Source organism: Camarhynchus parvulus, chromosome 10, assembly GCF_901933205.1.
Source record: "Camarhynchus parvulus chromosome 10, STF_HiC, whole genome shotgun sequence".
NCBI lineage: Eukaryota > Metazoa > Chordata > Aves > Passeriformes > Thraupidae > Camarhynchus > Camarhynchus parvulus.
The window spans coordinates 2,935,471-2,957,695 of record NC_044580.1 but is presented as its reverse complement, the minus strand read 5'-3'; the positions used below and the strand labels follow the sequence as shown (position 1 = coordinate 2,957,695).

At 53.1% G+C, this 22,225-nt stretch overlaps 1 protein-coding gene across 1 annotated transcript in view; it reads left to right on the top strand.

Annotated features, from left to right (window-relative positions):
• HCN4 (hyperpolarization activated cyclic nucleotide gated potassium channel 4) overlaps positions 1 to 22,225 on the top strand; it is a 105,964-nt gene that overhangs the window by 57,703 nt on the left and 26,036 nt on the right. Inside the window, exons 3-4 of the mRNA XM_030955113.1 lie at positions 8,027 to 8,188; positions 17,041 to 17,259. Of these exons, the coding sequence (XP_030810973.1) occupies positions 8,027 to 8,188; positions 17,041 to 17,259 (381 nt within the window). The remainder of the gene's footprint in view (positions 1 to 8,026; positions 8,189 to 17,040; positions 17,260 to 22,225) is intronic.

The following is a 22,225-nucleotide window of genomic DNA, read 5'->3' as shown; positions in this document are numbered from 1 at the left end:
CCGGTGAGCCACGGCAGCATCAGCAGCTCTGCTGACATTGCTCGTGTCACTCGCTGCAAAGCAAGCACAAAACCAGAATCAACCCCAAACTCTTGCCTTCATCGAGAACTCGATCTTCTGGCTCTGGCTGGCTGCTGGCGCAGCAGAAAGCGGGCGAGCACAGCCCCAGCCCGTGCTGGAGTGTGCGCACAGCCTGAAGATGTAGCTGTGCTCCACAGCCCAGCCCTGCTCAGCCCATCTGCTGCCTGCTGCTGCCAAACCTGGCCCAAACATTTGCATCCAGCTCCCTCCTTGTCCAGGCACTCTGTGATGGGCACAGCCCAGAGCTGTCTGTGAGAAACACGTTCATTCTCCTGTGAAAATGTAAAAAGTTTGATCAAGGACAATTGTCGGGATCTCTCGCTTGTCAGAGTGACCCCGAGAAGAGTTCCAAAGTCTCTTTTCCCAGCCTGGCGCTTGAAGAAAGAGTCAGGGCTCTTCATTTCTCGCTCTCAAGGTTGTTTATTGTATCTTATCTATAAAATTCTTTCTCCTGCCCTGCTGAGGTCCATCCAGCAGGACAGTTCCAGGCACTCTGCCTGCCCCCGGGGCAGTGTTATGTCTTTATACTAAAAACTACGTGTACAATATTTACCATAACTTCCCAATACCTGTCACCTGTGTTAGACAGTGAGCTTCTAGTCTAAACCAATCCCAAAGTGCCAACATCACAGCAGAAGATGGAGGCCAAGAGGAAGAAGGAGAAAGGCTGGACACACCCAGATTCCTCCATCTTGCCTCCCAAACCCCCATACCAAAAACCCCAAAATCTACTTTTTCCGCCCCGTGATAACTTCACTGTTATTCTACCTAAACTGTTGTGGCTTGCTGATCTTCATACAAGGTTGGTAATTTGCTCCACAGGTCATAATCAAACCCACAGGTGTTTTGGGCTCTGTGCCAGGGTCTCTGAGCCCCCTGGCAGGGCTCTTGGCCGTCCTGGACAGCCAGAGGGATGCCCTGGGTCCTGACAGACAATAGGAGACATCTGTCCAGGTGTGCTCACCCCGTGTGGCACATCTGTCCAGGTGTGCTCACCCTGTGTTCACTGGGTGTTATCCCATCCCTGCAGGCGCTGTGACACTGACAGCAGCTGCTGCACTGAGCTTCATGAACAGAAATAAAACCCGTATCTTTATAACAAAGTCACTTTAACACCCCACATCTGAAATCCATTTTAATATTTGCAAAAAGCCAATATTATAACGTGTGCCTATGACATGTCTGACCCAATGCTGCTCCTTCTAAAGGGATCCTGCTTCCTGAGGTGTCAGGAAACCCAACTGTGTTCCTTTAGGGGATTCTTCTTCTTCCCCAGCTCTGCCTGTTGGCAGCAACAGTCGCCTTGGAAATTTGGAGTTTCTATCTTTGTGTAATTCAGTGGCTAGAACAGCATTTTGTCTGCTCTTCCAAAGAAAGAAATGTGTAAAAATGTGTCCATTCTTCCTAAAGACCAAAACCTGAGGAGTTGCTCAGGACAGGAAACCTCCTGGAGTCAAATTGGATTATATTTTGATGCAGCTTAAGAATGACATCACTGGAAGAATAAATAGGAAGTTGGGGAGGGTGAGGAAGGAGCAAGGAGCAGGGGATGAGGTATTTCCCACAGCAGCATCACGAGAGGGGAAGGAGCAGCTGAGGTGTTGCTTTGCCTTGCTGGAACACCGTGTGTGCCAGCAGGGTGGGCTCATTGCACAGGTGCAATTCCTGGGGGAGCTGCCCTTTCCCTGCCAGCCCTGATTGCTCTGTGTGCCCAGGGTGGCTCAGGGTTGGATCTGTGTGCCCCAGGTGTGCCCAGGGCTGCTCTGTGTGCCCCAGGTGTGCTCAGGGCTGCTCTGTGTGCCCAGGCTCTGTGTGCCCTGGCTGTGTGTGCCCTGGCTCTGTGTGCCCAGGCTCTGTGTGCCCAGGCTCTGTGTGCCCTGGCCAAGCTCAGGGCTCCTGTGCCTCGCTGCCCTGTGTGTGCCCAGGCTCTGTGTGCCCAGGCTCTGTGTGCTCAGGCTCTGTGTGCCCAGGCTCTGTGTGCCTCAGGTGTGCTCAGGGCTGCTCTGTGTGCCCTGGCTCTGTGTGCCCAGGCTCTGTGTGCCCTGGCTGTGTGTGCCCTGGCTCTGTGTGCCCAGGCTCTGTGTGCCCTGGCTCTGTGTGCCCTGGCTGTGTGTGCTCAGGGCTGCTCTGTGTGCCCTGGCTCTGTGTGCCCAGGGCTGCTCTGTGTGCCCCAGGTGTGCTCAGGGCTGCTCTGTGTGCCCTGGCTCTGTGTGCTCAGGCTCTGTGTGCCCAGGCTCTGTGTGCCCTGGCTCTGTGTGCCCAGGCTCTGTGTGCCCTGGCTGTGTGTGCCCTGGCTCTGTGTGCCCTGGCTGTGTGTGCCCTGGCTCTGTGTGCCCTGGCTCTGTGTGCTCAGGCTCTGTGTGCCCTGGCTCTGTGTGCCCTGGCTCTGTGTGCTCAGGCTCTGTGTGCCCAGGCTCTGTGTGCCCTGGCCAAGCTCAGGGCTCCTGTGCCTCGCTGCCCTGTGTGTGCCCAGGCTCTTTGTCCTCCTGGGCAAGCCCACCCTGCCAGTTCTGTGTTCTTTGTCTCTCCCTCGCTGCAGCTTCCCAGGCTGGGTGTGCTCCTCAGGGCTCCCAAAGCCTTCCCCTCTTGTGTGAGTTGTGTCAGTCAGGGCTCACCCCGGCTGTGCAGAAGGTGACATTAGCCACAAGAACTGGCACTGATCCCCAAATCACGTTTTTTTCAGTGAGCTGCCTTCAGTTTGCACGTTGGCCAGAATGAGCTCGTTGTCCAGGCTGCTCTTGGGACTAAATGGGATGACTGGTTTTGGGTGAGCCAGAGCCACAGCAGCTGCTGCTGCAGGGCCTCAGCACAGCCACCCTCAGTAATCTGGCTAAACTGGATTTTAGGCTCAGAAAAGCTCTTTGCAGCACCCACCTATCCCCAGTCTATTGGGAGATTAACACTGAGGTTGGAAAAGGCAGCTAATGCCTCTGTGAAGAAAATGGATCTTTACCTCTGTTATCTTCAAAAGCCAAGGAGAGAAAGGCAGACTGAAAGACATGTCAACTTTCTTCCCCACAGCCCACAAATACTCTTCTTAAATGTGAGTAAACACGTTTTTCCTCACAGCAGAACAAACTTAACTCTGACCCTGGAGCACTCACAACATCATATGAGACTGTTTTGATTCTCTTCTGAGATTTGTATTTCCTTCTCAGGTCTGTGGGTTTTTTAAGCCAAAAATGAAGAGTAAGTTCTTTGCTTCTTTTAAGCTGGAGCAGTGTCACAGCTCCTTGATTATCCCCAGGGGATTTATCACAGTTGTATATTAACCATGGTGTGGGCACAGACACCAGCACTGGCTCGGGACCAGGCAGGATGTGGAGCTACAGAATTCCTGCTACGCTGGCAGTGCAGTAGTGAAGGGCAACAAGCAGTTTCAGTGCTTTCCTGTGGAGCAGAATCTGCTCAGGAGCCCCAGGGATGGCAGTGAGTCCTGCCAGAGCCAGCACTCAGCTCTGCTGGCTCACCCTGCCTCAGCCAGGATCATCGGGGTGCCTCTGCATCAGGGCCCCCAAAGGCCTGGGAAAGCCCCTTGGCTCCAGGCACAGCAGCTCCAGAGTGTGAGAAGCCAGCAGGGATGCGCAGTCAGACCCCAGCAGGGATGTGCTGTGAGATCCCAGGCTAGATGTGCAGTCAGACCCCAGCCTGGACGTGCAGTCAGATCCCAGTCCAGATGTGCAGATCCCAGCCCAAATGTGCAGTCAGATCCCAGCCCAGATGTGCAGATCCCAGCCCAGATGTGCAGATCCCAGTCCAGATGTGCAGTCAGATCTCAGCCCAAATGTGCAGTCAGATCCCAGCCCAGATGTGCAGTCAGATCCCAGCCCAGATGTGCCGATCCCAGCCCAGATGTGCAGTCAGATCCCAGCCCAGATGTGCAGTCAGATCCCAGCCCAGATGTGCAGTCAGATCTCAGCCCAAATGTGCCGATCCCAGCCCAGATGTGCAGTCAGATCCCAGCCCAGATGTGCAGTCAGATCCCAGTCCAGATGTGCAGATCCCAGCCCAAATGTGCAGTCAGATCCCAGCCCAGATGTGCAGATCCCAGCCCAGATGTGCAGATCCCAGTCCAGATGTGCAGTCAGATCTCAGCCCAAATGTGCAGTCAGATCCCAGCCCAGATGTGCAGTCAGATCCCAGCCCAGATGTGCAGATCCCAGCCCAGATGTGCAGTCAGATCTCAGCCCAAATGTGCAGTCAGATCCCAGCCCAGATGTGCAGATCCCAGCCCAGATGTGCAGTCAGATCTCAGCCCAAATGTGCAGTCAGATCCCAGCCCAGATGTGCAGTCAGATCCCAGCCCAAATGTGCAGATCCCAGTCTGAACGTGCAGTCAGATCCCAGCAGGGATGTGCAGTCCGATCCCAGCCCAGATGTGCAGTCAGATCCCATCCCAGCTGTGCCAGCAGAGCCAGGGACAGGGGCTGTGCCAAGGGCTGGCCCTGGCAGGGTGTGCCTGGAGCAGCTGCTGCCCTGCCCAGCGCTGCCCCAGTGTGTGCCAGCCCCAGGGCCCCAGCCAGCAGAGGGATGCTGGTGACCAGCCTGGAGCAGAGGGACGGTCGTGGCTGTGGTTTGGACAGCACCTGAGTCTTGTGCCAGCACAGACCAGCAGGCCTAATTAACCTCACAGCCTTGATTGGAGCCACTGCCAGAGCCAGGCCCCATTTCTCCAAGGTGTCCTTGATTCCTTCCAGCTCAGGTGCTGCAGGCCAGGATGGAGGAGGGCTGCACAGTGACTTGGGGCTGACAGGATTTCAGATTGCTCCTGATAGGATCCCAGTAGCTCGTGCTGTACAAGTGGAGTTTCTGAGATTGAGCTCTTACATAACCAGAAATGACTTTTGGAGAGAAGTTTTGGTCCTCCCGCTTTCCCAAGCTGTCCTTTCCACAAGAATTGCAAGGTGAACTTTGGCTGGAAAGACAGAGCTGGTTTTGTAGCAGGGATGCTGAAGCCAGAGATTGTTTTGGTCTGTCAAAAATATTCCCTATCGAGGGAAATCCTTTAAATGGGAATCCAGGCTTGGCTCTTCTCCTGGCTCCCTTTTTCCCCGTGCAAGCAGCAGAAAGTCAGGAAGCACAGGCAGTGCTGGGGTGGAAGGGGCTGGGGTGCTCTGGGACCCAGCCTGGGTTGTGTTACAGCAGGACACAAAGTCCTGAGTGTTCCTGATGGAAACCACAGAAGTTGCTGTTACCACTCACGTTCCTGTGCTCGTGCATGGACCAGCTCTTCTGGAATGTTCCTGGCCCTCCTCTGCCTGGTGAGCCAAGGAAGTGCTGGAGAGCACTGCAACAGCTGGGTCAGAATTCCCTGTGACACCAGCACCTCTTTGCAGTGGGAGCTTCTCAGCGGCAGGAGTTTGTTCCCTTCGCAGTTGTTCCTGCACCAGGAGTGCTCCTGCTTTTCTCTTGCATGGGAATGCAAATGTATTCCAAGGAGTGGGCAGGAGCTGGGATCTCCTGAGACATTTGGAACTGGAGTTGTCTCACCTGCAGCTCAGACATTTGCAGTTCATAATCATAATTACCCCTGGGAATCCCTGAGCTCCTTCTCAGGTGCCACAGCCCAGATGTGTCACCCTCAGGGATCTGTTCCCATCCAGTGGCTCTGGTGTTCCAGTCCAGATCCCAAGGTGCAGAGTAGGAGCTGAATCCACCCTCTCCTCTCTCTGCATGCACCAAATGAAGGCTGACTAGGATGGATCCCAACCCTCCTCTCAGAAGCTCCATATCCATCACCTGGTCCCTGAGCCATCCATGCCCTCGAGCTCTTCAGTCTGCTTTTCATCTGTCAAAGGAAGGAAGGAAGGCACGTCCTTCCTCAGTCTGACAGGGCTTCTCCCTGCCCCTGGCTGGAGCTCCCTGGGTTACAGCAGGGCTGGAGCTCTTCGAAAAACACCCGGAGGTGTGAGAGGAAAAGTCATTAGCACAGAAAAACCCTGGTGGCACAAAAGATCCTTCTGCAAACTGCTGCTCCGGCTTCATTAAAAGCACAGCCCCGGGCTCTCATTCCAACAGGATGGATTCGCTCTGGGTTATCTAAATGAGAATGATCATTTCTGCAGGGGGAGGAAAACAGAGGAAACCAGGAGGAATTATTCTGTATGAATTATGTGCTCAGCTTTCATACTGACCTATTGAGTCAGCAGTGAGAGCTGGATTTCCTAGAACAGCCTTTCATGCTGGATTTTGGAGATATTCTTCTTTTCAGCCCTGAAAGATCACTCAAATGGCCTTTCTCACATTGGCAGTGTGGCCTCCAGCCTGGGTGCAGGGAAATAATGGAGTTAGCAGCAGTTATCCAAACCGTTCATCCTTCTGGATTTCAGCATCCTTGTGCTCCCTCCTGGCAAGGGTTGGGCGCATGGGCATCGCTGTGGGCATGAGATGCTGAGGTGGGCATGGAGACAGACATTCCAGCTGGACAGCCAGCTCCAACAGCAGCAATTCCAGCTGGAAAAATGTGATTCCTTTGCTGACAACAAAGGTTTCCTGCTGTTTTAGCTGTTGAGCTGCCTTCCTGTGGGATGAGAGGCTGATCTGTGGCAAAAGTGGCAGGCACACAGTGCCATGGTGAGGGGAGGAGCAGGATTGTCCCTGTTGGAGCAGCCAGGAGGTGTATGGATTTGGGCACACATCACACAGCCTGTCCCCTGTGTCACAAACCACCCTGACACTCCTGTCCCTTGGAAGGTGATGCCACCTGACCCCCCCTGGATCAGGGCCTGTGTCACTTCTGACCTGTAAGAAAGTTGTGTTCGCAGCTTTGTTTTCCACGTGAAGAACTGACAGGTGAGGAAAACCAACCCTGTCTGCCATGGTTCTCTTTTCCTTGCCCACCTGGGCAGAGGTGTAGCAGCAAAACACCAGGAGTACAAGAAAAGAGATGAATCAGATCCTCTTCCAGCAGCCTCTGCTGAGTTGGAGGCTGTTCCTTGTTGCATTTGATTCATGCAGAGACTGCAGCTGACGCCCAGCACAAAGGCAGCTGCCACCATGGGTCACCGTGGAACACATATCCAGCAAGAACAGAAAGCAAAGAAGGGCATTGCAGCTAAAAAATGGAATTATAGAGTTGATTCTTGAGGAGTGGCTGATGGTCCAGAAATATTTGCAACCAGCTTGTTTTATAGAAGGAGTTATGGAGCTTTTAATGGTAAATTAGAAGGCAAAGTTGCAGGGCAGGAGGGAGTAATAGGAGCCTCCACAAGCCAGGTCTCATAAGCTCTTAGAGGTTTATTTCTCACCCAAGATAGCTCAGCTACCTTTGGAGGCATAAAATGAGCAGGATGGCTTCTGTTGCAGTGTTGGAAACAGAAATGTTTAATAAAAGGCAAAATAATAAACTCTTTACAGAGAAAAGCCGACCTAGCTGCAAGAGGTTCTTGCCCCTGGTAAAACACCTCACAAAAGCCATTCGTTTCTTTGTTCTCTTCTTTTTCTAGTAAATTGCTCAGGTGGGACTTTTTGGCTCCTGTCCCATTGGCTATCCTTAATTTGAAGTGAAGTCCTCCAAGCCTATGAGATACCTTTTTCACCTAATCGAGGACAAAAACTTCTGAGCTTCTTTCCTTTTTAAGGGGACAAAGGATAGTTTTGTCACTCCATCAACAAGAAACACAGTCCTGTAGGAGGGGTGACTGATGATGAGTTTGTATTTTGGTTTTTCAGCTGTTTTTCAGCTGGTTCTGCCTCCCTAGTTCTGTATTTTGGTTTTTCAGCTGGTTCTGCCTGCCTGGTTCTGTATTTTGGTTTTTCAGCTGGTTCTGCCTCCCTGGTTCTGTATTTTGGTTTTTCAGCTGTTTTTCAGCTGGTTCTGCCTGCACACTGTGCCTGAGCTGAGCTGGTGCAGCTTTAGCAGGGTTCTGGAGCCTGACCCTGTGTGTAATGACCCTGGGGGCTGTTCGGGGGAGCTGCTGCCTCACCTGTCCCTGTGTGCCCGCAGATCTTCCACATGACCTACGACCTGGCCAGCGCCGTGGTGAGGATCGTCAATCTGATCGGGATGATGCTGCTGCTGTGCCACTGGGACGGCTGCCTGCAGTTCCTGGTGCCCATGCTGCAGGACTTCCCCGACGACTGCTGGGTGTCCCTCAACCGCATGGTGGTGAGTGCTGGCCAGGGAGCACTTGGACCTGCTTGTGTTTCCTCCTTTCTTCCCTGTTTTATCTTTTCCCCCTGTTTCCACTCTCTTCCTCTTCCCAAAGAGTGAGGCCGATGCCAGGTGTTGTATGTTTCATTCCCTTGATCAGCTCGTAATAAATAATTAAATAGAAATGTATATAAATAATGAAACATATATAAAATACAATATATATATATTATATATATAATATATAGTATATATTAAATATATAAAATATTATCTATAATATAAAATATATAATAAAACCATAATATATAATAAAGCCATAATATATATACTACATAATATAATATTATAAGATTATAATAAATAATATAATATATAATAGAAAATGTAAATAAATAATATAATATATAATATATAGTATATAGTACATATGAAATAATATTATATATAATATATAGTATGTAGTACATAGTTTATAATATATAATTAATATATAATATATATAATATATAATATCTCGTATATAGTATATAACCTATAATATATAATATACAAGAGAAATATATATTTTATATATGTTATTTATATATTTTATATATGTGTATATATAAAAATATGTATATATGTATATGTGTATATATATCTATACATATACAGATACACACATATATATACACATATACATATATATACACACATATACATATATATATACATATATATATAAAGAATTAAATACAAATAACCAGCTCAGAGATGGTGGGTGGGATCTCCCCTCTGGAGCATCCCACATGCCATCCATGCTCCCCATCCCACCTCTCAGCCCTAAACGCAGCCCCTGGCTGACACCCCTGCAGCAGCAACTGCCATCCCCCAGCTTCCCGTTCCTCCTTTCATCCCCTGGGGCTGTGGGCATGGAGGCAGGTCCTGCAGGGATACAGTGCTGGGGCATGGAGGCAGGTCCTGCAGGGATACAGTGCTGGGGCATGGAGGCAGGTCCTGCAGGGACACAGTGCTGGGAGAGGGAGGCAGGTCCTGCAAGGATACAGTGCTGGGGCATGGAGGCAGGTCCTGCAGGGATACAGTGCTGGGAGAGGGAGGCAGGTCCTGCAGGCACAGTGCCGGGGTTTGGGGGCAGGTCCTGCAGGGACACAGTGCCGGGACAGGGGAGGCAGGTCCTGCAGGGACACAGTGCCGGGGTTTGGGGGCAGGTCCTGCAGGAACAGTCCCGGGGCTCGGAGCAGGACCGGCCCCGGCAGAGCCGCAGAAGGCAGGAGCCAGGCTCCCTCTCCTGGCACGGAGCAGCAAGGAGCAGGCTGGAAACTGCTTCCCGCTGGAATCTGAGTATGTGGGGTCCCAGAGACAGGGCTGGGGCTGATCCATAATTCCCATTGCTGGTCCCTTTGCCCCATACCCCTGGAAGGGTCGGTGCGACCACCCACCCACCCTGGAGTGAGCCAGGGTCACGGGATGAGGAGCCAGGCTGCCGGTGCCATCCCAAGCTGTGCCCTGCTGCTGCTGGGAGGGAGTTTGACACCATATGGCAAAGGCAGGGCGAATTCATGGTACCTTTCAACCATCTTGCTGAGAATTCAGGAGCTTTTATTCAAAGGGACAATGTCCAGTTGATTAAGCAGCAAAAACTGACAAAGCTGAAAAAATTGCCTGTTATTGCAGTTCTTAACCTCCAGATTCCCCCAGCCAATTTCTTCTTGAATAAAGGAAATAATCAAGCACTGGGGCAGAACAGAACAAATGTAAAATGTATCAAAGATGCGCCAGCCTGCCGTGCCTCCCACGTGCAGGGCTGTGGGCACAGGCTGCCCGTGCCTGGAGGAGTGAGCATCCGTGGAAAAGTCATCTGTTTGCTGTTTATTTAGTCATTTCTCCTCTCTGCAATAATGGTTCTCCTCCTGCTGCTGCCAGACTGCCATTTCTGGAGCCTGGAACCCTCTGCTCCTCTCCAGCAGAGCAACAACTGTGCAGCAGCTGCCTGGGCTTCCCCATGCTGCCTTTTCTTGATTTATGTGGCAGGAGCAGTCAGAGATTGGGGCCCCATTGTGCTGCTCAGGGCCAGGAGGACACTCAGCTCAGAGGTGCAGGTGGCCTCATCCCCCTCCTGAGGGTGCCTCGGCTGTGGCAGGATGGCTTCAGAGCAGCAGATTTGGAGCACAATTCCCTCATCCCAACGTTTGGCTGCAGATTTGGAGCACAATTCCCTCATCCCAACGACGGCAGCAGCAGCTCCTGGCTCTCCCCATCCATCCCTAGGGGCAGAGGTGCAGGCTGGGCTTGAAGCTGCCAGCTGTAGTCAAAGGGAAGGGTCTGCAAAAGTGGCAGGACATGGGACAGAGGAAGAAAAGAAGCAAATCCCAGCAGCAAGGCTGGGGAGAGAGAGGAGGATGTATTCCAGAGGCAGGAAGGCTCAGCAGGCTCCAGGAGAGCAGGGGAGGGAGCTCCTATCCAGAGCAGAGCTTTCCTCATGCTGCAGCCTTGTCTTCCCAGCCTTGAGAGCCTCTGAAGCTGGGAATTAAACTTCCCTTGGGAGATTTTTTTTCTGCTTCTTCCCTGCAGCTAAATCACCTTTTTTTTTTGTTTTGTTCAACTTAAAAGAAGTGGAAAAAAATCATTATCTCTGAAAATGGAGCTTCAGGAAAGTGGGATGAAGAGCTGGAGAGATGCCCCACCTAGAGTTCAGGGGGCTTCCACTCCAGAAGCTGTTCAGGAATATGCCAGCCTCAAAATAGCCTGGGATTAGAATATTTAACAAAGAGTGCAGTAGTTCTTTGGGGAAAAAAAAATCGGGTTTTTCTCCCAGTAATGTCCTTTAATCTCCTGAGGAGATTTCCAGGCATGTCACTGGGACCAGCAGTGGGTGTGGATGGCAATGTCAGTGAAACAATTCACATCTGATCTGGAGGGGAGCATTGAGAGAGGCCAAGGAGTCAGGAAACAAGAAACTGGAGCTCTGGGCTCTTCCCAGGCTTTGGTGGCAGGATGTGGCTGGAAGGTTCCAGCATGGCTCTGTGTGATGGACACAGCTGGGCAGGGAGGGCCAGGGTGGCCTCTGTGCCAGGGATTTTGGGACATTCTGTACCAGCCTGGTGGGAGCTCTGAGGAGATAAATAAATATCCTGCTGCATGGCTGCCCTGATTGCACACAGGAGCCAGAAGTTTGGGAAAAGGGGAATCTTCTGAAGCTGCTGCAGCCAAGGGGAGCTGGAAGTGAGGTCCAGATGCTTTGGAGGCTCTGTCTGTGAGTGTGTTGGTGCTGGTCTTCCTCTGCTCTGGGGTTTCCCACCACTTGGCACTCTGTAAAACCAGCCCTCATTTCCATGCTGCAGGGAAAGAAGATTCATCACCTCCCATCTGCTTCCTAAAGGTTTGATCCTCATCCAGGGGATTTGTGAAGGGTCTGGTGTTGCCAAAATCATCTCAGGGCCTCGATAAATCCCCGAGTCTGGTTCCTCTGGGTGTTTTCCACATGCCTCGTGTTCCATTTCAGCAGCCATGGAAGCAGTGGGTGTCTGGCTGGCTCCTGGAACTGCAGGGCAGGATGTTTGCAGTATTAATTGCTGAGTCCCAATCCCAGGGGCTCCAGCATTAGCCTTCCTGCAGTGCGTTTTATTAAAAACTGGAAACACTGGTGAGTCAGCTGCAGAGTGTGTGCTGCTGCCCCCAGAGCTGGCCTGGCAGCTCCTCTCCCAGAGATCCCAACTCTGCTGAGCCCTGAAAGCTGCTGGGAGCGCGTGGCCTCCTGCCCTGGGTGCTGTGCTGACCCCACACACCCTGCAGGGAGGGCAGAGACCCCTGAGGCCAGGGCAGCAAACCCTGATCATCCTCCCCTCCACCAGAGCACATTCCTGGGGAGCTCTGCCCCTCCCTGCTGAGGGCTGCTGATGGAAAAGGGGAAGAGGAATGGCTGCAGAGTGTGGGAGAGAGCAATCCTGCATGGATTTGCTGTGATTCCCAGCTCCCCCCGAGCCTCTGGGCCAGCACATCCCTCCTGCCCTCCCTCAGGAGGAACAGGAACCTGAGGGAAATTCCATGCTCTGGAAAGTGTCAGGAGCAGGGCTGCTCCCATGGGGTGGGATCCTGGAGCTCAGGGTGACAGGCACAGGGAGTGCCCTCCCCAGCTGGGGCCAAAAGCAGTCCAGAGCAGGGCAGAGCAGGGCAGAGCAGCCCATAACTGGGAATATTGACCTTTCCAGGGAATGCAGGGTGGCAGGCACCTCCAGGGCTGCCCAGGGAGGCCAGCTGGGAGCAGCATGAGATGGGCACAGCAGCAGGGATGGAAAGGAGGCAGAAGCACTCTGTGCACAGCCCTGGGTACTGGTGCCATGTCCAGGCAAGGAGTGGGTGCCCAGGTCTGGATCGCCAGGAGCACAGAGTGCTTGGGAGGGCCCCCAGGAAAGGCTGCCTGGGACATTGGGCACTCAGAGAAGATCCCTGCAGTCAGGTGAAGGCCATGTGAGCTTCCCTTGGAAGCAAGCCCAGAACAGGCAGGTTCTGTCCAAAGTGAAGTTTAACCTGTCATCTCCATGTGTTCCCACCCTTTAAACTGGATCTGGAGGGGTGTTTTCCCAGCCCAGCAGTTCCAGGGTGGGCAGGGATGGTCTGAGACATCCCCTGAGTTCTCCAAGTGTTAATGGTGTAAGTCAGGCATAACATTGTTCTTTAGAGGCTTTGTCTGTGACAAAGCTGGTGCTGCACTTCCTTCCTCTGCTCTGGCGTTTCCCACTTGGCACTCCATAAAACCAGCCCTCATTTCCATGCTGCAGGGAAAGAAGATTCATCACCTCCATGATAGGATTACACCCCTATCCCAAGAACTTGCAGTCCTTCTCCATGTCTTTACTCATCTCACTCCTCCTCTCCAGGGAGGACTCAAGCAGACACACTCACATGTACATCAGAACCAAACTACTCTGTCAGACACCACCGTTTGCCTCCAGGTGCTTCTGTAAGGTACTACAGAACCCAGCAGTGCCTTTGAAGTGTTCCAGGGAAGTGCCTCCAAGTATTCCAAGGTGGATCTGAGCAGGCCAGACTCTAATGCCAGAGAAGCCCTTCCAGCACTGCCAGTGTGGATGTTAAAAACAAACCAGTCAGAAGCAGCTTCAAAGTCATTTCACAGCCTTTTGCAGAGTCTCTTGGTGCCTCTGAGATAACCCCCTCTTGACTGTGAGCAGGCACAGAGCTGTGGCTGTGCTTTTGCATGCTTTGGGATTTGCTTAATGAGGAGTCATTTTCCCCCTGCAGTTCAAGGCCTCATTTCCCTGCCCTGATGGGCCATTTTAGCCACTCCAGTATCTGTGGAGTGGTGCTGGTGTAGGTGGCTGTTAGATGGGGTATGGCTCTTACAGCAATGAGCTGTGGCAGTGTGAGGCACCTGGTGCTGACAAACCCATGGCCACACTGCAGCTGGAACCTCTTCTAGTCTGGCCTAAAGTACTGAGGGCTTGACCTGTCTGCTCATCCTGGGGAAAACAAAAAGCCTGAAAGCTAAAGAGGTACCAGGACCTGTGAGTGAAGAATCATCACAGAGCATCCAGTGCTCTTCACACTTGGTACCCTAAAGGTAATTGCTCTGAAAGGCTTCCCCTTCACAGGAGTGCCTCTCTCTGAGCAGTCCTTGATGTGCTCGGGGTTTTGTTTGGAAAGCTCTGTGTTTTCCTGCAGCTCCCACCTCCCAGCCTGTCATCCCTCAGTCTGGCACCCTCAGCCTGTCCTCACTGCTGCTGCTGGGGCTCGGAGCTGTGCAATTCCCAGGGAATGCTGTGCAGGCTGCAAGGGCTCTGCATGCTGCATGTCAGAGGTTTGGATGACTAATTCCTACAAAACACTGGCAAGCTTCCTTGTAAACAGCACTCCTGAGCAGCAAGTTGCTGGAAGAATGGCTTTTAAACCTCCAGCCTGCCTGGTACCCAGATGTTCACAGCCACTAAAGAGCCTGGCTGCCAGTTTTCCAGCTCAGCTATTACTGCTCTGTCTGCCCAGATTCCCTTTGGAATTCCCTCAGCTTCCTTTGTCCCTGCTCTCAGCTCTGTGGTGGGGCTGTGCTGCCCTGTTAAACTACTGCCACACTGAACTCAGAGGGCAGCAGCATTCCTGCAAGAGCCAGAGAGGAACGGGCAAGGAATTCATTCAGCAAGGGATGGGACAGAGCAGCTGCAAAAATGCCACAAAACCTGGGCAGTGGAAACCAAAAATGCCACAAAACCTGGGCAGTGGAAACCAAAAATCCCACAAAGCCTGGGGGTGGAAACCAAAAATGCCACAAAACCTGGGCAGTGGAAACCAAAAATCCCACAAAGCCTGGGGTGGAAACAAAAGCCACAAAACTGGCAGTGGAAACCAAAAATGCCACAAAACCTGGGGGTGGAAACCAAAAATGCCACAAAGCCTGGGGATAGGAACCAAAAATGCCACAAAGCCTGGGGATAGGAACCAAAAATGCCACAAAACCTGGGCGTGGAAACCAAAAATGCCACAAAGCCTGGGGTCACCCAGCACTTCTTTGGCCAGGCTCAGACCCCAGCACAGCCTCGAGGCAGAGGAGCAGGAGAGGTCACTCCTTTGGCCTCACACCTCTGGCAGCTCCCGTGGCCAGACCCTTCCTGTGCCCTGGCCAGGGGACAAACTCCCCGTGCCCTGTCCTGTCCTGTGTGCAGCTCCTCTGGGCTCCTCCCGCACGAGCCTAGGGCACAGCCAGCAGCAGTCACCACTTTGTCTCTGGCCCCTCTCTCTTGGCTCCAGGGTGGTTTTTCCAGGGTCCTGCTCTGTTGGGAGGCGAGCCCAGACAGGCTGGCACCGGCAGCAGGAGCAGTCCCTGCTGGGCTGTGGCTGTGCCGCTGCTCCCTTGTCAGCTCTGCTGTCACCTGTGTGGCTTTGCCCTTCTTGCTGCAGTGGGAATCAGGCCTGGCTTGCATAATGAAACTGAATCTGGCCAGGTAATGCTATCAGCTGCCTTTGTCCATGCGCTTATCTCCTAACCCAGCACCAGCCCTGGGCAGAGGTTCCAGCTCCCAGCCAGCTCTGTCACTGTTTGCTCCTGTCAGGTCAGTGAGAACTTTCCATGGGCATCAGTGGCACTGAGGGCTGCCTGCAGGGAGGTCATCAGCCACCCCCTGGCTGTGAGGAGACACCTCCAGGAGGTGCCCAGTGAGCTCCAGAGCTCCCAGCACTGCTGCCCACTGGTGCTCTGGATGGAGGTCACAGGAGAACTCCTTGCTTATTGACACGCCAGCAGCAGGCCTGTGCTGTGACCTCTGTGCAGTGACCTTCCAAGCTGCCACAGCACCTGTGTCTGCAGAGCTCCATCCATAACCTTGGCCCCTTCCAGGAGCAGGAATCAGCTGAGCAATGCCCAGTGCTGTCACCCAGCAGAGGCATTTTCACATCCTTGTAGGAGCCATGTGTGATGCCAGAGCAGTTACTTGTCAAGGTTTCACAGCAAGAACTTGCTGGCAGATAATACCCACAGGATGGCAAGTGCACCTCGAGCTGTTCCATGAGCTCAGGCTAAGCCTGAGTGCTGTCTCACCAGGGAACTTGTGCTGGTTTTTCTCTCTGTGCCATGCTGAGGTGCTGCCTGTGTGAGCTGCAGTGGAGAGCACAAGGTGTCTCAGCACTCTTTCCTGGCAGAATGTTGCTGCTCTCAAATGAAACCATTTGTAGTTCCTCAGCTCGCTGAAAAAGCCCAGTTTTGCACTGAGAAGAACTTGCTGTCCAGACATTACCAACTTCATTTTCTGCCCTTCTCATCTCTCCAGGTAATGACCAGAGACCCTGGCCATTTCCTAAATTGCTGGGCAGTGATTTTCCTCACTCTCAGATCCTGCTCTCTGTTTCAGTTCTCAGTTCAAGTCCATTTCCCAGGGGAGAAAATGATTCACTTCAGTTCCCTCTCCCACTTGTGGGTCATTGTGAAGATCTCCCAGTGCATCATCTGGGTTTATCCCAGGTTACCAGCAGGGCACCCTGGCTGCCTTCCCTGCTGGAAAAAGCACATGGAGTCTCTAAAAACCAGGGCCAAAGTGCTGATCTCAGATCTGGGATCTGGGCTTGTTTTTCCAAATGGACTCAGCTAGGGTTGTGGGGCCGTGAGGGCTCTGAAATTAAATTTCTTGTGTAACAAAGAGTAAATTTCTTGTGTTGAGGTGCCTCCAACAGGGATTTTTGGGTGCAGTTGACAGCATTGAGGTGTAGGGTATTAGTGAGGGATACAGGAGTTATGGGGGGCTCTGAGGGCATTGAGGTGTAGGGTCTCAGTGAGGGGTATGGGAGTTAGGGGGCTATGGGGGCACTGAGGTGTGGGGGGCTCTGTGAAGGATATGGGAGTTATGGGGGCATTGAGGGGTTTGATGAGTAGGGTCTCAGAGATCTGGGAGTTATGGGGCTATGGGGACATTGAGATGTAGGGTCTCAGTGAGGGATATGGGAGTTATGGGGGCTCTGAGAGGTTTGAGGTGTAGGGGTTCAGTGAGAGATATAGCAGTTCTGAGGCTATGGGGGCTCCGAGGTGTAGGGGCTCTGTGAGGGATATGGGAGTTATGGGGGCTCTGAGAGGTTTGAGGTGTAGGGTCTCAGTAATATGGGAGTAGTTATGGGGCTATGGGGGCATTGAGGTGTAGGATCTCAGTGAGGCACATGGGAGTTATGGGTGCTCTGAGGGATTTGGGGATTGAGACTCCATATCCCTCCTTGCTTTCAAAGACCCCCCAGCCCTCCAAGCTACCAAAGAATTAAATTTCCTGTGTAACACACCAAGGTGCCTCCGACAGGGATTTTGGGGTGCAGTGCCAGGGGTGCTTTCCTGCCCCATGGCCCTGTCCCCGTGCTGAAGCTGTGCCCTGTCCCCGCAGAACGACTCCTGGGGGAAGCAGTACTCGTATGCCCTGTTCAAGGCCATGAGCCACATGCTGTGCATCGGCTACGGGCAGCAGGCGCCGGTGGGGATGTCGGACGTGTGGCTCACCATGCTCAGCATGATCGTGGGGGCCACCTGCTACGCCATGTTCATCGGCCACGCCACCGCCCTCATCCAGTCCCTGGACTCCTCGCGCCGCCAGTACCAGGAGAAGGTAAGGACAGCCCTGCTGGGGTGGGCTGCTCTCTGTGCTCTCTGGGGGGAGCCCGGGGTGGTCTCTGTTCTCTCTGGGGGGAGCCCAGGGTGGTCTCTGTGCTATCCAGAGGGAGGATGGGGTGATCTCTGTGCTGTCTGGAGGGAGGATGGGCTGGTCTCTGTGCTTTCTGGGGGGAGCCCAGGATGGTCCTGTGCTGTCTGGGGGGAACCCAGGGTGGTCTCTGTGATATCTGGAGGGAGCCCAGGGTGGTCTCTGTGATATCTGGAGGGAGCCCAGGGTGGTCTCTGTGGTATCCAGACGGAGCTCAGGGTGGTTTCCTTGCTGTGTGGAGGGAGGCTGGGGTGGTCTCTCTGCTGTCCGGGGGGAGCCCAGGGTGGTCTCTGTGCTGCCCAGGGTGGTCTCTGTGCTGCCTGGGGGGAGCCCGGGGTGGTCTCTGTGCTGTCTGGAGGGAGGATGGGGTGGTCTCTGTGCTGTCTGGGGAGAGCCCAGGGTGGTCTCTGTGATATCCAGAGGGAGCCCAGGGTGGTCTCTGTGCTGTTCAGAGAGAGCTTGGGGTGGTTTCTGTGATATCCAGAGGGAGCCTGGGGTGGTCTCTGTGCTGCCCAAGGTGGTCTCTGTGCTGTGTGGAGGGAGCCCAGGGTGGTCTCTGTGTTGTCCAGAGGGAGGATGGGGTGGTCTCTGTGCTGTCTGGAGGGAGGATGGGGTGGTCTCTGTGCTGTCTGGGGAGAGTCCAGGGTGGTCTCTGTGATATCCAGAGGGAGCCCAGGGTGGTTTCCTTGCTGTGTGGAGGGAGGCTGGGGTGGTCTGTGTGATATCTGGAGGGAGCCCAGGGTGGTCTCTGTGCTGTGTGGAGGGAGCCCAGCACTGTCAGTGTGAGAGGCCAGGGCTCTGTTCCTTGCCCCCTCATCCCCATCCATGCACTCCAACACCCCTCAGGAGGAAACAGCAGCAGGATCAGTTAACAGCAGGGCAGGGAGATGGTTGTTGTCGTCCCTGCCTGTCATTGTACACCAATGTTATCAATGTCACCAGTACTTAAAATTTTAAGTCCCTTCTTCCTTTCCCACATCTTGTTTCAAACCCCAAGTGAATGTTCCAGAATGTGCAGCTTTTGTTTAGCGAGTGCTCTCTTTTGAAAGTATCCAGATTATGCACTCCAGTGCTCTGAGTGAGGCTGCAGAACAGCCCCCAAAGCCCAGATCAAGGCTCAGGAGCTCGGAGCAAGTTCCCCAGGTAGTTGTGGAATTAATGGCACCATTGTTGGACTGCAGAATGAAGGGCACAGCCAGAAATGTCACATCTGATCAGACTGCCACAGTCACTGAATCTGTGAGCTGGGCTGGGCATCCAAAAAATGCAGCTGCCCTCAGTTAGTGGGGCTGGGGAGGTTTTATGGCCAGGGTCTTGTGGGTGCATTTGATCTGGAGATTAAGAAGAGGAATTGTTCCTATTCTGACCCTGCCAGGTGCAGTTTAGGTGAGAGGGGAGCTGTGATTCAAATGGGGAAGCTGTGACCAGCAGGCCCTGCTCAAGTGGATTTTAAGTTCAGGGAGGAGGTGGGATGACCTTGGAACAGGTTTGAGACACAGAAATTCCAATGGGAGGAGAGCAGGGCAGAGAGGGAGAGCAAAGCAGACCAGAGATTGACTCATGCCTGGAGCATAGGGAAGATCCCAAACCACAGCTAGAGCTGAAGGAGGGGGAATGCCCAGGAGAAGAGTGTGGAGGCCTGACCTGCATCCACAGCATCCAGAGTTTTAGCTCTGTGCCACAGCTGAGCCAGGCTGATCCCCACGGAGAGCAGGGCACGCCAAAGAGAAGGACACTGCAGCACTGGGAGTGCAGGCTGATCAAATCTCAGGATGCAGAGGATTTATTCAAATGTGTTTGAAGTAGCACAGAAGTCAAGGACTGATCTGCAAAGCCAACCACCTGGGCAGCCTGGCACAGCCAGCACTGCACCTGCAGCACTGGGCACTCCGGGCTCTGCCTCCAGCCTGAGCTCACACAAGGGCACAGCTTGACCCTGGCACTTGGATCCCGGGCAGTGCTCAGGGAAATCAGTGCCCAGGAAGGCAGCAGGGACTGCAGAGGGGGTGCCAGGGACAGTGGGAAGTGTGAGAGCCTTGTTAAAACGTGGGGATGTGAGTGAGAGGGTTAACAGATCCAGGAGAGGAGCTCTGGCAGAGAGGAGAGGGTTGAACCAAGGGTGTATTTCCTGTGGCAGGTTCATCTCCCAAGTTATCCTCCGAGGATCAAAACCTCAGGGATTGAGTGCATTCATTTTCCTCTCGCAAATGGGACAAGTGATGGCCTAAAAACAAATATGTATTTACTTTGTGCATTCCTTAGCACTTGAATAGCCATGATTAAAATGAGGCTGCTGCGTGATTTGCAGCCCTGCAACTCAATTTAGTTCAGTCCTCCTGGGACAAGGTGTCTGCTGAAGCAGATTAGAGAGAGAATCTCAGCAAGTTTGGAGGTTGATTGGTAGGAGCCAGCAGCAATTGAGAGGCCTCTGCTGAGCACCCTGTGGGCTCTGCCTGTCCCTCAGCACAGCTCAGCCTGCAGGGGCCTGGGGAGCTGTGCTGGGAGCGGCCAAGGAAAGGGACACGGTGGAGAGGGAGAGGAACAGCACAAACACAAAGAGGAGAGGAGGTTACAGCTGGAACTGCCCTGGGAGGCTCTGCTGTGCAGGACCCTCAGGACAAGGCTCAGGGGTGGGTTTTTGGGGAGGTTTCAGATTGTCCAGACTTCTGCCAACCCACTGGTTCTTCCCTCGGACAAGCAGGGCTTTGGAAAAGAGGAATAAAAGCCAAGATGTGCTGTCTGTTGGCTTCAGGAGCAGGCTTGTCTCGCTCTGCCTTGGATTCTCTGAACACTGGCATATTCAATCCCTCTCCTGTCAGAATCTCCTCCTGGAGTCTCTCACTTCATGCTGTGCTGGTTGTGCAAGGCAGGGCAGCTGGGTGGATCCATGGGGAGGCAGGAACCATGGGGAATTCAGAGGGAGTGCTCCCCTCCAAGCCAGGGAGGTTCCTGGGTGCCAGGGCACAGTCCCCTGTGGCACAGAGCCCTCCCAGCACATGAAGGGGGCACAGCCATGGTGCAGGGCCAGCCCTGGCCCTCCAGATGGGAGCAGCTCTTTGGATGGGGCTCTCTGGAGGGACTCTTTGACCTCCAGCCCCAGAGGCAAAGTGAGGAGGGACCTGTGTGTCCCATCAGACTTTCCCGTGGTCACAGAGAGTCAGCAGCAGGATCAGGAGCTGAGCTTCTCTCTTAACCTCACTGGAGTTTAACTCCACACTATCCTGGCATGTTTCCTGCACGTGAGACACCACCACAGCTCCTTCCTGAGGGATTCTGGCAGAACAATGTCCCCAGGTGCTGTTGTGCAGCGTGGTGTTGTACCTGAATGGATGGGACAGCTCTGACCAAGAACTGAGCCCGTTCTCACCCAGGGCTCCCTGGCACTGTGCTCAGCTGGGCACACCTTCCTGGCTTCCCAAAGCCTCACTGAGCTCATCTCCTCTCCCACACTCATTTTCTGTCACACCAGTGGGTTGAAAGAGCTTATTTTTGAGCCCATGAGTGCCAGAGCTGCTGCAGGTGCTGGTGAAGGGGGTCAAGGAGAGGAGCAGGGGTACAAGACCCTCTGCAGCTGTTCATGGATCAGCTCCAGCCTTTACTTCATCACTGGCTGCAGAATTCCCCCCTGGCTCACAATAGAGGGAGACTGCTCCCTGCCCAGGAGAGGAATAAACCAGCCAGATATGCCTGTTATTTTCATGCTTTTTGCAGGTTCTCCTATTAATTTGTTTCCCTAATCCTGCAGCTCAGCTGGATTAGTATTTCTGTCAAGTCACCCTCTCCTCCTCCCCAGTGCTCTGTAACCTTGAGGGTGGGGAGGGTGATGGTGCTGCTCTCTGCAGCTCCTTGGAGCAGGGCAGGGATGCTCAGCCCCTGTTGTGAGAAATGATGCTCACTTCCAAAAATTGAAAAGGTTTATTAAAACCTTATCAAAAATACAACAGAAGAGTGAATAGAGAAAATATTACAGCACCAGGAGCAGATGATTTTTCCCACCATGTGCTCATCCACACAATGGAGGTTTTGCCTTTTTACCCTTTAGTTCCGCCAAAGTTCTGTCCATCTGTCCAGTGGTGGAGATCACTTCCTGACATCTTGACTGGAGCTCAGGAGCTGCCACAGTAAGGAGCTGACCCTCCCAAATGTCCCAAACCCAGGTCACCCCTGATAACAACACAAGGGGGGTGAAACTTCACTATAAATCTGTAAAAACTTCTCATAACACATATATATGATATTTCCTTTTAATTGTGAGAGTCAGCCATCACATCACTCATCTGTCCCAGTCAGGGTCACTCTCCCATCCCAGTGGGTGCAGGGAGGCTCAGCTCCCCAGGACACCCAGAGCAGGGACTGCAGTGATGCCTTGGGAAGGCTGACCTAGAACTGAGACTAGACTGAGCTCAAGAATAAAGCAGGGATTTATTAAAAGGATCTCCTCAATGGATCCACCTTGGGCAGCACAACCCAAAATGGACCACAGGTCATGGGGTCTCACACTTTTATAAGTTTTGGCCCATTTGCATATTGGAGTTAATTGTCCAATTCCAGCTCCAGCCCAGGCAGTCCCATCCTGCTTGTTTTTCTCTCTTCAGCCCACGTTGTTTGTGCTCTTGGGGCTGAGATTTGGATCATTTGTCCTTGGTGCCCAGCTGGAGCAGGAATTGTTTTGTCTCCCTGCTCTGTGCAGAGCTCACCATCCCATAATATGAAGCCCAGACCCACACACTAAAGCAGCACAGAATCTAAAAAATATAAAACCCAAAACCTGTGGCCTCAGTGAGAGGCAGGGCTTGCTGCTGTCAGCACTGCAGAGCCCACTGAAGCCCTAATCTCTCCTTCCAGAGCCTCATCTCCCCTCAGGATCTGCTCT